Source organism: Bos indicus x Bos taurus, chromosome 24, assembly GCF_003369695.1.
Source record: "Bos indicus x Bos taurus breed Angus x Brahman F1 hybrid chromosome 24, Bos_hybrid_MaternalHap_v2.0, whole genome shotgun sequence".
Classification (NCBI taxonomy): Eukaryota; Metazoa; Chordata; class Mammalia; order Artiodactyla; family Bovidae; genus Bos; species Bos indicus x Bos taurus.
In genome coordinates, this window is record NC_040099.1 from 28,848,676 (window position 1) to 28,866,703 (window position 18,028).

Here is an 18,028-nt window from a genome sequence, read left to right on the forward strand (position 1 = left end):
TTGTGTAGCTCCTCTCCATGGAAGATGGGGAGTCAGGGCTCCACTAAACCTTCTGCAGGGTTTGGATTAACCATGGAAGGTATGTTCTTTACTCATCAAGTGTGTGCTCATCCAGAAGAGGGGCAGTCATCCGCAGAGGGGGAGACGGACTCTCTCAGGACTGTCTTGCTCTCAGCCTCTTGAAGTTTTAAAAGATCAATAGCTTTACTATAGAGAGAGTACTATATCTTGACTTTATAGACAGTCCTTCTCCAGGGGCTCTTCCCAACCCAGGAGAGGAAATGGCAACTCACTCTAGGAAATCCCATGGACGGAGGAGCCTGGTGGGCTACAATCCATAGGGTCTCGAAGAGTCGACAGACACGACTGAGCACACGAGCACTTAATAGAAAGTCTTCAAACCTAACTGGGTGGTCACAGCAGCCTGAGCACACCTCGGAGATATTACGTGTTATATTCTAGAGCACTGCAATAAAGCAAACATATAGTCAATGGAATCACCAATTTTTCTTGAAAGAGTTTTCCTAGGTGACATTATGACCTTAGAGCCTATTCTTAAATGTCCCGAGATAGGAAGCAGGTGACTTCTGAGGGAAGGACTCCCAGTGGGTGGTGAGAACCTTCCCTGGTAGAGTCTTTCCCTCATGCTAATCGGGTTAAACCTCTTGTCTGTAAGTCGTGACCTTTGAGCTAAGCACTCAGTTCAAAGGGAAAATGAAGACTTAACAGAGATCAAATATGCTGGATGAGAAGGCAGGGAACCTCAAAATGGGATCACCACCAAGGGGTATTTCTGACCTTGCACATAGGTGGCAGCTCTCAAATGCCAGCTTTCTGAAAGAGAACCAAGAATACACAGGTGGATCTCCTCCCCACCCCCCCAGGTAAATACAAAATGCTAAATTTAACCTCCCCCAGGGAGCCACTCCCGGATGAGCTTTGCAGCCAGTGCATTCAGACCTCCTACCTGACCTCCAGCTGTGAGCCCCTCGAGACTCTCAGCCCAGTGCTGTCCCCCGTGTGGGTGCCATTGGGTGGGTGGCCGGGGGACACACTGTCTTGGGAGCATGTGTTTTCCATCTCTCACCACCTGCTGTGCAGTTGCTTTGGCCAAAAAAGGCCATCTGCAGGGGAAGATTTCTCCTTAGTTTGTAAAGACTGGTCCAGACCACTTGGTGGAGGCGGAGCCTTGAGCCTGTGACCAAGGGCCAAGAAGTGGAGAAGTGCCTTCTTGGTCTCTGAGTGCAGGGCAGAATTAGAAGTGGACGATCCATGCTGCATTCATAATTTAAAGTGAGAACTTCCCTAGGGCTCTTGAATTCACTGCCATTTAAAAACAGCAAATAGTGTTCTGCTCACTCGTCTTTAGGCTGGAGATGGTGAAAGAATCCCCTTTTTCTGTGCTTCTGCGGTCTCTGCTCATTCATGGCCACCTCACTGTGTCCTGAGCTGTCTCAGGCCTTTCCCAAGGCTGTTCTGCTTCAGTCCTCACCCAAAGGCCTTTGCCCCTTGGCTGGGGTCACCCAGTGGCCCGTCTCCTTGGCCTTCCCTGAAGTCTACTGTCTTTGTTCTGGGTCCCAGCTCTGTAAACAGCCGCTTTCCTGGAGAATAACCACCATGAGTTGTGGTCACACATCAAGATCAAAATACCCTGTGGTTTAGGAATTAAAGCCTTTTGATGTTAAAAGCTACCTGCCCACCTATAAAAACCCACCACACAGCACAATCAAGGCTGTAAACCACCAAGTTAAAAAACAGACAGGGCCCTAGGAAAGCACCCTTTCTCCTCTGCACAGAGCCCCAGAACCTCTGAGACTGTTTTCTTCTCCAACATTGGATTCTTTTTTCACTCTTTCTCAAGGTCTCCAATTCGTACACCAAGTCTCTGCAGGGGCGCAGTAAGTAAGACCTTTCTTCCCTGTACCAAGTTCTGAACTGAATGAAAGAGAAGCCAGAAGAGTCAACAATTCTGAAAGGGAAAATCTCCCCATGGTTTTGATAAGATCTGGTTTGGAGGACATGGCCTTTATCCTTGGGCTTGTCTCTTGTCAATGTTGAACCCCAGAATTCCACAGCCAGGCTCACTCCGTTGCAGGTGATGCTGAACCCCCCTCCCCCACAAGTGCTGCCAGGGATCCATGAACTCCCAGCATGGAAAATGAGATCACCACGCTTGTTTTCTGTGGGCCTGCAACTCCCAGGTGGGAGGAGTAGGGGCCAGAGCTGGGCACCAGCTGCCCAGATTGTTCTTTCGAATTCAGCCTTCAGATAAGTTCAGTTTATCCCTCTCCTCTCTAGAGCAGCAATTCACACATTTCTTGGTCACAGGACCCTTTTCCACTTAAAAAAAAATCATTAAGTGCCCTAATGAGCTTCTATAATGCGGGTAATATCTATCGTTGTTTAGCATATTAGAAATTAAACTGAGGAAATTGTATCGATTTAATTCATTTAAACGTATTAAACCCATTACCTATGTAACACAAAGACCAATTTATATGAAAAATATAACTATATTTTCCAAAACAGAGCAGCGAAATTAGTAGGAAGAGTAGCATTGTGCTTTTATATTTTTGCAGATCTCTAGTCTGGCTTAATAGAAGACAGTGGGTTTCCGGTACCTGCTTCTGCATTTACTCTGTGAAGGTATCTCACCCTTTAGAAACTCCACGTTACACTCATGAGAATATGCATGCATGCATGCTAAGTCACTTCAGTCATCTGCGACCCTATGGACTGTAGCCTGCCAGACTCTTCTGTCCATGGGATTCTCCAGGCAAGAATATTGGAGTGGGTTGCCATGCCCTCCCAACCCAAGAGTCAAACCCACGTCTCTTACATCTTCTGCAATGGCAGGCAGGTTCTTTACCACTAGCGCCACCTGGGAAGCCTGGAAGAGGTGAGAGAATTAGAAAAGTAGAATTCTTTCCACATGGAAAGAAGCTTCGAGAAGGGAAGAAGCAGTCCCCATCTATGGGTTATACAGTGCAGTTGTTCAAAGACCAGACATAAACTACTCAAGATAACCTTAGGTGGAAAAAAGGCTAGTCTTCAGCCCCCGACGCTGAACCTGGAGGTGTTTGCTAATAGCTCTGTAACCTGTGGGTTAGCAGGCAGGACTTGTGGGCTGGCTTCTTCGTGTCTTAACCTTGGAGAACAACCCTTGGGCAGGGTGCTGTTTTGGGAACATGTTCAGGAAGGACTTTGAACACTGACGTTATTGACAGAGCCTTCTTCACAGCAGCACATTTCTGGAAGCTGCACTGTGAATGCGATTTTCTCCCAACAATAATGGTATAATTGGGTTGAGCTTATCTTATCAAGGACTTGAAATTAGATAAATCATCACCATGGCCAGCCATTCAAATTAAATCAGAGTTTCAGGGACTGAAGTGTCGGTAACCATTTTAAAAAGTGAATTCATGCTCCGGGTTTTATGAAAGGGACTTAACTGTGTACATGGAGACCAAGGAGTGTTGGGGTACAGAAAGTGTATGAAGAGTCTATCACAGGCTGTAATTATGCCCTTGTCACTGAAAATGAATATACTCACCATAATGAGTATTTGCTGATAATTTTCCACTTGTGCTTTTAGAAGAGTTTGGGGTTGGTTGTGGCAGTGGGGGCGTGGGGGGCATGGAGGGAATTTAGGTGACTTAAAAATAAGACATTTACAGAAGTTTGATGATGTCTTTTTCTCTCCATTTTTTTTGTCATGGTGAACAGAAACATTTGAAATTATTAACATATCACAATCATATTTGACAATCATAGTTTCAGAAAAAATTCACAGTGGTGGCGGGTAGATTTGTTACTTGGTCTTTATTTTTTATTTGGCTCTGTTTGGGTCTTAGTTGTGGCATGTGGGATCTTAGTTCCCTGACCTGGGTTCGAACACAGGCCTCCTGCATCTTAGCCAGGGAAGTCCCTGGTCTTAATTCATATATTTAAATAGGATGATTTCCAGCCATTAGCCAATGCCTGAGGATGCTTCCTGATGGGGTGTGTGTTAGGCCGGGAGGCAGTGGCTAGCAGGGTTCCTAAAGCCTTTGTTATAGGTTTGAATATCACCACTAATTTGACTAGCTAAAAGACCTATATCAGTTTCCTTTCAGTTTGCTTCCTTGCCTGCAAAATAGCACTAATAATAGTACTTTCTTTTTAGAGTTGTGAGGACTGTTAAGATACACGTGTGGAAAGCATTGTAGCACCCTTCCTAGGTAGTTGATAAATATTAACCATCAGCTATATTCAATGTATTTAGTTAAATGAATTCCCAAGTTGATTGTAACCACCGTATGATGCTACATGCTCTACTACTTGATGGCATTTTGAACCTTGTGTATAATAAGCATGCTGCAATCTCTGCTGAATGGGGCAGAATCAATCAAAGGCAAGATTGGCCACGTGAACTGGAATTGCTGTGGGCTTTTCTGGAACTTGGAGTGGCAGTTGAATTGCCTAACTGCCTGAGCCACACTATCTCAAAATAGTGGTAGACTTCTATAAGCCAAGTCAAGCTGTAGGTGTAGCGTTGTTACCCCTGCCATTAACCATCCAGGAAGCTTACTGTAAACTCCTGCTTGTCTTTCGGGACTCCATTCCACAAAGCCTGGGTGCCTAGGAAGCCTCCCTTCACAGGGGCTGAATAGATCAGGGGACTGCACAGACTTATGTGGGCTTGACTTGATCTTTCTATATATAGTCCTGAGATTTGATAGGTTCAGCTCTTGGAAAGTCCACACTCCAAACCACATCTCCGATGAGGCACTCTGATTTTTTGTCTGTCAAGTCGTCATATTGCGGTGCTGTCTTCTAGCTCCTCATCAGCATCAGCATGGTTGTCAGGTTCCTGGACCAGACTATTTTCTTTGTCGTTACTTGATTAAAAGAAGTGGAAATCAAAAAAATAAAATAATCGTTACTAGAGATATTCAAGGACCCATACTAGTAGAAGAATTGAAGTAAAGATGGAAATCATCAGGTGGGTCACAGTGGGCAGTGTTTTGGCCTCGGTCAAGTATTCTTTGCACCGAAGCTGGTCTAGATCGTATCGTGGAGGCAAGAAGGAGTTGAAGAACCTGTCCAAAATACTGTGCTTTCCCTGCAGGATTGTACGGGACAAAATAAAAAATATTAGCGTCCAGGGTTAAACGTCTGCACATTTCAAGCATGTTTCCTGGGATCTGAAATTCAGCGTGTCATCAATGGCATGACTGACACAGAGAAAAATCTTTAAAGAATGGCACTATCTCTTGAATAATCTTAACATAGCCTTCCCCCATCATGGATGGAATCCTGTGAAATGTAGAGAATCTGGCCAATGTAACTGTATGGTGATAAAGTAGATTAAAAATTTTTCAAAAATCAGTTATGTGGAATTGATCTTGAAGAGTTCCATTATTCTGTTACCATGATGTCTTCACTTACTGTTTGTATTTGCTTATGTTGTTTGAAGGACATACAGGTATAATAAAAGTATTACTAAAGCTGCCCCCTCTTCCATCACTATGCACCTCCACTCCACACATCACCTATTTTGAAAGGATTTTACTCGTTTTCTTTTGTACCATGTTTGTAAATGAATTTTTATTCTGTCACCTTGATTTCTTTTCAGTATTCTTCCTTCTACAAAATTCTTTAAAAATATTTCCCAGCATTCATGTGGCAAAGAGATAAAAATTCTTTCAGCTCAGTCGCTCAGTCATGTCCAACTCTTTGCGACCCCATGAACCGCAGCGCGCCAGGCCTCCCTGTCCATCACCAACTCCCGGAGTTCACCCAGACTCACGTCCATCAAGTCAGTGATGCCATCCAGCCATCTCATCCTCTGTCGTCCCCTTCTCCTCCTGCCCCCAATCCCTCACAGCATCAGAGTCTTCTCCAATGAGTCAACTCTGTGCATGAGGTGGCCAAAGTACCGGAGTTTCAGCTTTAGCATCGTTCCTTCTAAAGAAATCCCAGGGCTGATCTCCTTCAGAATGGACTGGTTGGATCTCCTTGCAGTCCAAGGGACTCTCAAGAGTCTTCTCCAACACCACAGTTCAAAAGCATCAATTCTTCAGCACTCAGCCTTCTTCACAGTCCAACTCTCACATCCATACATGACCACAGGAAAAACCATAGCCTTGACTAGACGAACCTTTGTTGGCAAAGTAATGTCTCTGCTTTTGAATATGCTATCTAGGTTGGTCATAACTTTCCTTCCAAGGAGTAAGCGTCTTTTAATTTCATGGCTGCAGTCACCATCTGTAGTGATTTTGGAGCCCAGAAAAATAAAGTCTGACGCTGTTTCCACTGTTTCCCCATCTGTTTCCCATGAAGTGGTGGGACCGGATGCCATGATCTTCGTTTTCTGAATGTTGAGCTTTAAGCCAACTTTTTCACTCCTCTTTCACTTTCATCAAGAGGCTTTTGAGTTCCTCTTCACTTTCTGCCGTAAGGGTGGTGTCATCTGCATATCTGAGGTTATTGATATTTCTCCCGGCAATCTTGATTCCAGTTTGTGTTTCTTCCAGTCCAGCGTTTCTCATGATGTACTCTGCATATAAGTTAAATAAAGAGGGTGACAATATACAGCCTTGACAAACTCCTTTTCCTATTTGGAACCAGTCTGCTGTTTCATGTCCAGTTCTAACTGCTGCTTCCAGACCTGCATACAAATTTCTCAAGAGGCAGATCAGGTGGTCTGGTATTCCCATCTCTTTCAGAATTTTCCACAAAAAAAATTGTTTACAGGCACAAAGCAACAGTAATATCATGACAGCTACTGTATGTGTGTATACCCTTGTATTATGGTGAATCAGGTGTTGTTTTTAAACCCTTGATATGCTTCCTAGCCATTCTTTGAGGCTGGTACTATTATTAAGGAAGAAGCTGAGGTGAAGATGGAAGTTATAAAGCATGTCAAGGTCACATTAGTAGCAGGAGGGGAGCCAGGGTTTAAACTTAATTAAGCAGGTTTGTTCAGAGCCCCCAGTCTTAAGGTATTACACACAGTCCTGCCTTTGTTTCTATAAAGAATGAGGGGAGCAGACATATAAAGTGAAAACAGGTTTCCAGCTTTGTGGACTGCATTTTTTGTCTGTTCCTGACTGCACTGCAGGTCATGTGGAATCTTAGTTTCCTGATCAGGGATCGAACTCACACCCTCTGCAGTGGAAGCATGGATTCCTAACTACTGGACCGCCAGGGAAATCAGGTGGACTGCATTTGATCACCTACTTCTCAGTACTTTGTTACTGCATTCTGACCATAGAATGTCTGGAAGGGAACACCGGAAGACCTCGATGTTTAGAGGGGCAGGGGGACCCCAAACATCCAGTTGATTACATTTCAGAGTTTCTGATAATCAGCAAAGCCTAGGTTTTGCATAGGTAGTCTTCAGAACCAGAAAGAAGAGAGAAAGCTTCCATTAGGCTTGCGCTGCTTCAGATGTGCAGTGTGGAGCCAGACACCATAAATGATCTTGATCAGAAAGAAGAGGGGGTGGGAGGATCCACCATGGCTTTGCTGGAGTGTTTTAAGAGCTTGGATTCAGGAGTGACTTGGAGGAAATTGGAAAATGGAGTCAGTGACCAAGGAAGACTATTAAAAAAAAGCCCCGATAATAGGAACCTCAAAGAGTCGTGGACTCAGCTTGAAAGCTCATGGTCCTGAGACTATGGGGAAAATATAATGAGAACGAAAGGGATGTCATCACAGGTTCAGAACCGGAACAGATAGACCGATCCTAACAGGCACGCAGAACTCCTCTCCTACCATTATGCTCCTTTCCTTTTAAGACAAGGAGGTTGATCTTCAGCCCAGGGAGAGTAGAATACTTGTAAGAGGAAATTGAAACACAAGGTAGGGGAGCTGATTGTGCAGACGCGCAGAGCAGCACTGAATGAGTTGAGAGCCTCTGGCCAGTGTGAATTTTGTGAATTTCCTCCCGGTGGGCCGGGAGGACTCGCCCACTGCTTTCATCTTTGAAGAATTATGGAGAACTAAGGAAATTACTAGTGAACTGGGGATGGGATAATGTCCCAATTAAAAAGCCAAATTCAGAGGATGTGGTGGTCAGATAAAGGAAGAGAGGACCCCGTGCTGACCTGGGGCAGAATTCTCCAACCAGTAATGAGGACAGGTTGGTTGGCAAATTTCATTTTCGGATGTACACAGTGGCTAGGAGACAGCATGAAATTGTTCAGAACAGAAAAAAAAATAATTGTTTCTTTATTTCCTTTTGTGACAAAGATATTCAACTTGGAGACTGGGGCAGAAAGTCAAGAATGCCTGTATGTGGAGTTCAGAAAGGATTGGGGAGACGGAGGTATTGGGTTGAATATGGGACCCTCTCCCATTGCTACATGGGCACTTGTTAAATATACCAGTTTATCCACCACATCTCTTGAGATTATGTTTTAGTGAATCTTGGGTCAGGGCCCAGGAATCAGAAATTTTGGCGACTGTCCCGATGACTTGCTGTGCTGAGTAAGTTTAGGAATAACTGGACCTTAGGACAGGCATACCACGAGGTAGAGCCATGTTGTCATGATAGTATTAATACTGTTATTAGTAATGGCTAATGCGTCGAATAACCAGTTGCCAGACACTATTCTAAGCGCTTTACGCATTATCTCGTGTAATCCTCACACCCACCCTCTGAGTGGGTGCTGTCTCATTTTACAGGTTAGGGGAACTGGGACTTCTCAGGTGTGTGTGCTCAGCCATACTTCACTCTGTGACCCCATGGACTGTAGCCTGCCAGGCTCCTCTGTCCATGGGATTTTCCAGGCAAGGATACTGGAGTGGGTTTCCATTTCCTACTCCAGATGGGCAGGATTCAAACTCAGGCACTCTGGCGTGTTGAAAACCTGAGCTGCCCCTCCGAGAGCCTGGAGGTATGGCTCTGGGTAGGTGGGAAGGGCCGTGTCTGGGCATGCATCACGCCCCGTCTTTAGAATCTGAGCAGCATCACTGTGAAGACATTGGGCTGATGCAGACAGGGGTAATGACTAAATCTGGATGGAGTTATTAATTTCTCAAGATAAAATCTTGGAGGGTTAAATGTAATTGCTGCCCCTTGGGGCCCCGAATCAGAGCAAAGAAACTGGAAGCCACGAGTCAACAGTTGCCTGGTGGAAAAGCCCTGGGTTGTTTGGGTTGACTGCTCGCTCGTTATAAATCAACAGGGCCTTTGTCTCTGCTGCACCTTTTGCCTGGGATGCCCTTTCCCACTTCCTCCTCTTTTCTCCTGGCAAATTTTTAATCATCTTTAAAGACAGCGCCTAAATGTCACTGCAGCTATGCAGTCTTCTTTGATTTCCGCAGGCAGATTTATCATCCTCTTCTGCTGCTGTAGCACTTTGTTCCTGACGTTATAATTTTGCGATTAGATTTCTTAGTTTGTGCCACTCATGTCCATGGTCAGCCAGCTGGAAACACAGAGGAGGGCAAAACCTCCTCCCTCCTTCCTTCCCTCCTTCCCACCCTCCCTTCCACTCTGAGCCCTGCCCTCACTGAGCCCGATGAATCATTTTTAACTGTCTGTATATTGATACAATCACCCCTTTTCTCAATCCTTCAGCCCCTGCCTGATTCACATCTATGCCCTAACTTGTCCCCAACCTGTCACTTGTTGTCCCCCCGATACACACACGTTTCCCACGAAGCATCAGAGAGTTCTCGAACACAGTCTGCCTGTGCTGAAAACGTATGCCTGGTTCTCCCCAGCCAACGGAATAACCCCAAGCCCCCAGCCATCTATGATCTAACCTCGTCTAACTCACCAGCCTCAACTTTTGACTCCCTGCCTTGCTTCTTAGACTCCAGTGACACAGAACTCATTGTAATTCCCCAGGCAGTGTGCTGTTTCTTGCTGCCTTGCTCTGGCTCGAGCACTGACCGCCTGGGATGGTTTCCCCGCACCCCATCCCCTTGCCTGGCCCCCCCTGGGATCTCTGGAGGCCCCCAGATCCCTGCCCTGGGCTCTCTTCACCCCCCTCTGTGTCCTGTTACCTCTGACTTGCCGCTTTCTACTGCAATCATCTCTCCTTTGCTCTCACTTGAAGCCTTGAACTTCTTAAGGGCAGGGCAATGTTTCCTTCTGTTTCTGGCAAGTGGACACTCAGTATATGTTTCTGCAAAGAATTGTAATTATTTGTCCTACTTGGCAAGCCTCCAGGGTTAGAATCTAGCCTCTTCCTCTTCCTGGAGGTGAGAGCATGGGTATTCACCTTTGAGTGAGCATCTCTTTGCTCATTTGTAAACTGCAGCTCTTTTCACTCTCCTCAGGGGGCTACTGTGAGAATTAAGGGAGATGGCCATGTTTTATAAAACTTAGCTTTCTGGTCTGCTGCTGCTGCTGCTAAGTCGCTTCAGTCGTGTCCGACTCTGTGCGACCCCATAGACGGCAGCCTACCAGGCTCCCCCATCCCTGGGATTCTCCAGGCAAGAACACTGGAGTGGGTTGCCATTTCCTTCTCCAGTGCATGAAAGTGAAAAGTGAAAGTGAAGTCGCTCAGTCGTGTCCGACTCTCAGCGACCCCATGGACTGCAGCCTACCAGGCTCCTCCATCCATGGGATTTTCCAGGCAAGAGTACTAGAGTGGGGTGCCATTGCCTTCTCCAAGCTTTCTGGTCTAGGGATCCATAAACTTGAGTCTCGATGCCGGATTTGGGGCCAAGAATCTTTTTCAAGTTTTAAAATGCTTTTTAAAAAATCATGAAGAGAATACTACTTTTTGACACTTGAGAATTACATGAAATTTCAATATTGGTGTCCATGAATGAAGTTCTATTTAAATGACTAGAGCCACATTTATTCATTTACCCAGTTTTGCACTATGACAGCAGAGCCATAGAGACTCTGTAGCCTGAAAAGCCTCAAATATTTACTCTCCGGCCCTTTCCAGAAGCCTGGCGCTGGCTCAGCTGGTAAAGAACCCGCCTGCCAATGCAGGAGAGGCAAGAGACAAGGATTCAATCCCTGTGTCAGGAAGATACCCTGAAAAGGAAAGGGCAACCCACTCCATTTTTCTTGTTCCTCCCATGGGCAGAGGAACCTGCCAGGCTACAGTCTGTAGGGTTGCACAGAGTCAGACACACTGTAGCAACTTAGCACTCAGAGGGCTTCCCAAGTGGCTCAGTGGTAAAGAATCTGCCTGCCAATGCAGGAGAAATAGGAGAGGCAGGTTCAGTGCCTGGGTCGGGAAGATCTCCTGGAGGAGGAAATGGCAACCCACTCCATTATTCTTGCCTGGAAAATCCCTCGGACAGAGGAGCCTGGAGGGCTGCAGTTCCTGGGGTCACAGAGTCGGACACAACTGACTGAGCACACATGCACGTGGGGCAGGTCCACTGGAAAATAAGACACTCGGAGTGGAGTTAAATAAGAGATGACAGACTTCCTCTAGTCTGTAGATTTCATTGACCTCTGAGAGTTCACCTAGAAAACCTCATGCTGCCCTGACCCCACCCCCCAGGATGGAGTGTGACCCTTGTTTACTTCTGTCCTGTTCTCCCCTCTGTTATCATCTACCTCCTGGGGTTGGATTCCCGCCCTGGCCCCCCGCTGTAGCAGAAAGGCTGGAGATCAAGAGGTCCCTGGCCCCTAACCTATCACTGGGACACAGGCTTACAACACATTGGTCCAATTGCTGTGGTGAACTTGGGACTTCTCTTTATTTGTTATAGTTAGCCTAAAGAAAAGCTAACTAGTAGTGCTTACTCTGTGTCAGGCCCAGGATGAATGGTTGGATATCTGCAGCTGGCAAATAGCAAAATATCACCCAGTGTCCCAAACTTGATGGCTGTTGAAAGCCCAAGTTCTTACTGATCAGAGAGCCCTAGATACTATCTCTTCCTCATTCTGAAATACGCAGAGCAGGCAGGGTATATAGGAGGCGATGCATACGTATTATTCTGTGCCCGTGCGCACCTTCACGTTTCACCCTGTTTGCTTTAGATTCTGTTGGAAAGAAATGAATTACGACAAATAAAATCAAAGCTGCCTGTAGGATTCTTTCTGGTGCTTTTTCTCACTCGTTTTCCCTGGGATAGCCACTCTCCTAAATTTGGTGCTTATCAGTACCTTGTAGATTTTTATATTCTTGCTACATATGTATTACATTACCTTTTGAATGTAAACCTTATATATAAAAACTGTCATCAATCATGCTTTGGATTTTTACTTTTAGTTTCTAAAGATTTAGACTGCAGTGTATCTTGGTACCGATCTGATTTTGGAAAGTTTTGTAAATAGATTTCTGAACTCACTAAAGATAATAGTCATTCCTAGGTTGATTTATAGTTAAATTTCTCTCTTAACCTTACATGGAAGTTAAAGTAACTGAGTATCTGTTTTGCAATGGAACCTTGTGGATAAATGTAGCTCCAGTTCTTACATTTTTAATGCTATTTCTGCCTTGACGAAGTGAAAATCTTTTGGCCCACTTCTCCTATTGATGGGCGTTGAGATAGTTTCTAGCTCTTGCAGTTACGACTGTGCTGAAGTGGACAATCCTACACATGTTGACTAGAGCACTCATGGAAGACTTTCCCAAGAATATACCTGCAGGATATGTCTACTATTATCTTTACTAGAATGTTCCATGGTGACTGTAGTCACATTCACTGATACCTCAGTGAAGGGTTTGATTGCTCTGTACCCTTGATTTGAGACAATCTTTTCTTGCCCATAACAGACTTAATAATTTTTGTACTTTGGTGGGTCTGATCTAATATCTCACTGTTGCTCCTAATACAATTTTAAGTTAGATTCTGAGAGATTAGAAAAGCCCATGTTCTTTTTTTCTTGTTTTTCTCAGATCTGAAAAGAACTGTTTACATTTTAGATCAGTTTGGATTCTTGCAACTTTAGTGTCTGCGACACTTCCCATGCATCACCCAGGAAGTCCTTCCCTTGTGAATCTGCGCTGTATGGCTTCCTTCAAACAGTTGCTTTGAGGTCTATCTCTGGGGTCTCCCTTTCTCCTTCCTCCCAATTTCTGGTTCTTCTCCACAGTGCAGACTGTTCACAAGGCTGGCCCTGCCACTTTTGAAATTTACGCCCCCTCCTTAACTTTGAAATTAAGCTGCTCCCTCAGGCAGCTTCTGTCCACTCTCTTCCTCCTGTATTTGGATTGCCATCAGGACTGGGTGAAGGTTATTTTAAACAATTTATTTACTTTTAAATGAAGGATAATTGCTTTACAATATTGTGTTGACTTCTGCCATACATCAACATGAATCAGCCATAGGTATATATAGGCCCCCTCCCTCTTGAACCTCCCTCCCACCTCCCAAAGATTTTTGTAATTAATGTAAATGATGCCTGAGTTCTACTGAGGCTTAATCATCCTGTGATGATGTCAGTAGGAAGTAGGAAAGAAAGGGAAGTAGTGAGGAAATTAACTCAAAGGGGTAGGTGGATAGCACTTGGTATGATTGAGTTTTAAGCCCACTGAGTATATGTGATGAGGAGGAAGATGGCAAGAGATCGCAACTTTCTAATTTTTAAGTATAAAAAGGAAACATAATTGTATTAATCTTTATTTACATTTTTAATGTGTCCTTGCCCTCAAATTAGAGAAAAATACACTTTCCTTTTTTAACTGAAGGTTAGTTGATTTACAATGTTGTGTTAGTTTCAGCTGTACAGCCAAGTGATTCAGTTTATATATTCTTTTTCAAATTCTGTTCCATTATAGGTTATTGAAATTGATAGTCGTGTCCAACTCTTCATGACCCTTTGGACTGTAGCCTGCCAGGCTTCTCTGTCCATGAGGATACTCCAGGCAAGAATACTGAGTGGGTTGCCATTCCCTTCTCCAGGGGATCTTCCCAACCCAGAGATTGAACCTGGGTCTCCTGCATTTCAGGCAGATTCTTTACCATCTGAGCCACCAGGGAAGCCTATTGTAGGTTAATAGAAGATATTGAATATAGTTCCCTGTGTTTACAGTAGGTCCTTCTTGTTTCTCTGTTTTATATATAATAGTGGGTATCTGTTAATCTCAAATTCCTAATTTATCCCTCCCCTGCCTTTCCCCTTTGGTAACCGTGTTTGTTTTCTTTCTATGTCTGTGAGTCTAGAGAAATATATACTTTCAATTGATTGCTTTTACGTGGTATAAAACACTCTGTACCCTGCAGTAAATATATCAGCATTTCAGTTTTTTAGTTCAGGAACATATTGAAACAAACTTCATAAAGAATTAGATGGGAATATACAAATCAATCGGAGAAGGCAATGGCACCCCACTCCGGTACTCTTGCCTGGAAAGTCCCATGGACGGAGGAGCCTGGTGGGCTGCAGTCCATGGGGTCGCTAAGAGTTGGGCATGACTGGGCGACTTCCCTTACTTTTCACTTTCATGCAGTGGAGAAGGAAATGGCAACCCACTCCAGTGTTCTTGCCTGGAGAATCCCAGGGACGGGGGAGCCTGGAGGGCTGCTGTCTATGGGGTCGCACAGAGTCGGACACGACTGAAGCGACTTAGCAGCAGTAGCAGCATACAAATCAATATGCTGGAATGTGTACATTTTTCTTGAAAAGTTGAGTTAATGATGGTGATATATGGAGCCTCAAAACTCCTGGCTGTCTCCTCACCCCTACTTCTTCCCCCTCGGCCTCAGTTGAGAGTTTTTCATTCACAATGACCATTTTAATGGAAATGTTCAGTCCTGAGAAGATCCTGGAATGTGCATTATTTCGATTTTGCTGTTTAAGACAAGTGGGATTTGTTTCTTCTACTCCAGTTATCAAAAAGATTAACCCTTTGCCCTCTACATTCTAATTGTAACCACTCCGAAAACAAAGGGGTTATTTGTACAAAATAGTGGGAAAAGCGAGGCTTCATGCCAAGTGGGATGTTACTCCGTTGAAGGAGGTGGCGATCACGGCACACATTTTTTTCCTTGTGTTGCAGGCTTCCGTGGAGGCTTCTGGGGAGATTTCGTTATGCAAGACTGGATTTCCTGAAGATGTGTACAGTGCAGTCTTGTCCCGGGATGTGCTGGAAGGACAGCCCCTTCTCAATGGTATGACCTCAAAAGATACATTTGTACACTCAGCTCCAATGCTCTTGAAATACCATTCACTGTTAAAAAGTTTCTAAATGATCTCCACTGTACAAGTATGAATTTTTCACAGTCCCTATAATGAGACTGTAGGGACTTTATTTTAGGATTACAGAAGAGCTCATAAATCTCTTATGTACACAACTAGAAGGCTCCTGATCTCCTGAAAACCTCTTCCATTTTTCATTTATGGTGGAAACCATCACACAGTTAATTTTTACAATTTTCTGCCTACATTTTACTTCTGGTAGAAGATCATATTTACCGAATATCTGATTCTGCTGATTTAATGGTAGAAGATCATATTTACCGAATATCTGATTCTGCTGATTTAAACATTATTTACAGCTATCGTCTGCTTAGTGTTTCGAATCAAAGAATTGCTAAGACATGTCAAAACTAACATTTAGCAAAATTATAATGAGCAGATTTAGCAGGTAAAATCTCAAGGCAAAAGCATGAAATTTGTATTTTTATTATACCATTGTTTATAGAAATTACTGGATAGCTAATTTAGTTGTAATACATGTGAATTTCCAATATAGACTCATCTCCTATCTAACTATGGATCAGATTCATTATATTGATGGATATCATATGAAAATTCTTGCCAATAAGTGTAGATAAAATCTAAGTAAAAGTTGAAATCAAAAACGAAATTGAAAGCCCCTTCTGTTACCTCTAATTGAAAGCAAATAAAATTTTGGTTAGCCATATTTTCATGGACTTATTTATCATTACACAAAATGTCATAGAAATGGGAAAGCAGGAAGAATTCATTAATAAGTTGTATTTAAATTCTAATTCCCCACAAATCGTGCATATATCTGAGGCTGTTTTAGATAGCCACTTTCAGAAAATCTGTGGAACCTCAACTAATTAATTGACACAGGCCTGTAGCACACAGCCTTAATTGAAGACTCTGTCGCTCTGACAGACCTTTGTGGTATCATACCTAAGAATACCATAGACAGAGGACTTTGAAATGTAAATAGCCCCTTAGCTACTGAAGTTCCTTGTTGCCAGTTATCCTTTTATTTTCATTTCTGTTCTGATTGTGATTTGCTCACACATATGTGATCTTTCTGAAGTTATTTTTAAGACATCCTCCTGTCCCTTTCTCATCACATGATATTTTAATGAGTAAATATTAAATCAGTCTGTCTCAATGCTGAATTGCTATATCACCTAGTAGCTAATGGTTGATGCAATAGAGGTTTAATTCAAATCAAAGTGTGTAGATTTTTTAAAAAATTTAATACAAGTCTCAGAGTTCTGCACATTTGTCATCTTCAAATCTGTAAATTATTACGTGGCATCTTAGGACCTACCTATGTGATCTTAAGTAGTATTTGAATGCTGAAAAATATTTTGATAAATCCTAGAAAGTAATTTCTCCAGATCAAAAATTTCACTGGAATTGTTTGCATTTTTACATTTTACTTTTGAGATTCATTCTTAATTGGATAGTTCCTTCTCCTAGTTCCTTCTTCTAAAAGCTCATTGAAATTTGCTGATTAAGAATAAACATATGGTCTGTCTCTGGAAGCCATTGATTTAAGGTGAAATATGCTGTTATGCTGAATAATTTTGAAAATGAAAGCCTGTTTTTAAATTATTGGATCATGCTGGTGATGAAACTGGGCATAACTGATTACCAGTATCATTTTAGTATAACCTAGAAACTTGGGACTTTCTAGAGTTGTCAGTATAAAAGATTGAGAATACTTTTGACTCTGTGCCCTAGCAGCCGCTGGGGGAAGTCTATGACATGACAGTCTCTGGTAGAATTTCTCTGCGTTTGGTATACCTAGTAGTTACCATTTTGATCTTTTAGCCTTTCTAATAAAGCTGTTTCTCTTCTGACACATCATTACTTTTTTCCTTTATCATTCATAAAATATGTTAACATCACCAGCATCTTAATACTTCAGACATAAGGTTCTGATATAATATTGGCTCATAGAAAAAACTATTCTTTTAGAAGGAGGAAGATTTTTGTGAAACATACCATTCCTTTCTACAAGAGTGTTGTCACCAGTTATATGTATTTGGGAGAATCATTACTGAGAAGAATTCTCCTTTTTAAAAAAAAAAAAAGTTTCTATTAATACCTTTTTGGAGTTTATAGTGACATGATAATCCAAAGGTGGCTGTGTACACTTAACCCAAGTAAATACCAAGTCATAATTACGTTCATGAATTCTATGTTCTGTGCTAAGTGCACTCACCATGTATATTATAAAGCTGAGAGTAATCTGTTGCTGGGCTAAGAGTGATGACTTTGGCCGTGGTTTAGTGATTTATAGTGTTCAAGGAAACAAGTAATTGTGCATAAGAAATACGCAACGGTTTTCCAAGGCATTTGCCTTGTGGCGGGTTTCTCCCTTATTGAGGTTATAGTCTAAAAGCCTGTTGAAATTGTAACTCCTAACCCTTGATGCTTCCTTTCATTTCCCCCTGATGACTTCTGGGGAGAGGAGGGCCGTTGTCCAAACACAGGTATAGAATGGTTTTGTAGAGTCGATTCCTGGTGCACTAGACCTTGTACAAAAGTTTAACTTTCAAGTGTGTAAGTGCCATGAATGCTGATTCTTCTTCAAACAGTGAAGTCACAATCTTTTTTGAAAGTGCTTGAAAAACATGAAGCATTAGAGAGAGAGAGAAGATGTTAGAGGCATGTTAGAAAAGCTGGACTCTTGTCTAAAGAGAATTCTTTTCTCCCCACCTGCCCCTTCTATTTTCTGCTGTTGTAATGAATTTCATAGAAAGAATGGACCCAGTGAGCTAGTTCCATGCCTCCAATTTCTCTTCTGGTTTTCATCAGTGAGTTTTTGGTAAGATCATAAAGAGGGCAGAGGTATTTTGTGATCAACCTTCACATTTCCTATTATATCATGTCAAATATTTCCACTCTTTTGAAAAAAAAAAGTTCAGTGCTTTAAAAAAAGTGGCTATCCAG

General features: G+C 43.0%; 1 protein-coding gene across 1 annotated transcript in view; it reads left to right on the top strand.

Moving 5' to 3' along the window:
* CDH2 (cadherin 2) overlaps positions 1–18,028 on the top strand; it is a 248,906-nt gene that overhangs the window by 17,103 nt on the left and 213,775 nt on the right. Inside the window, exon 2 of the mRNA XM_027526255.1 lies at positions 14,916–15,027. Coding sequence (XP_027382056.1) covers positions 14,916–15,027 — 112 coding nt within the window. The remainder of the gene's footprint in view (positions 1–14,915; positions 15,028–18,028) is intronic.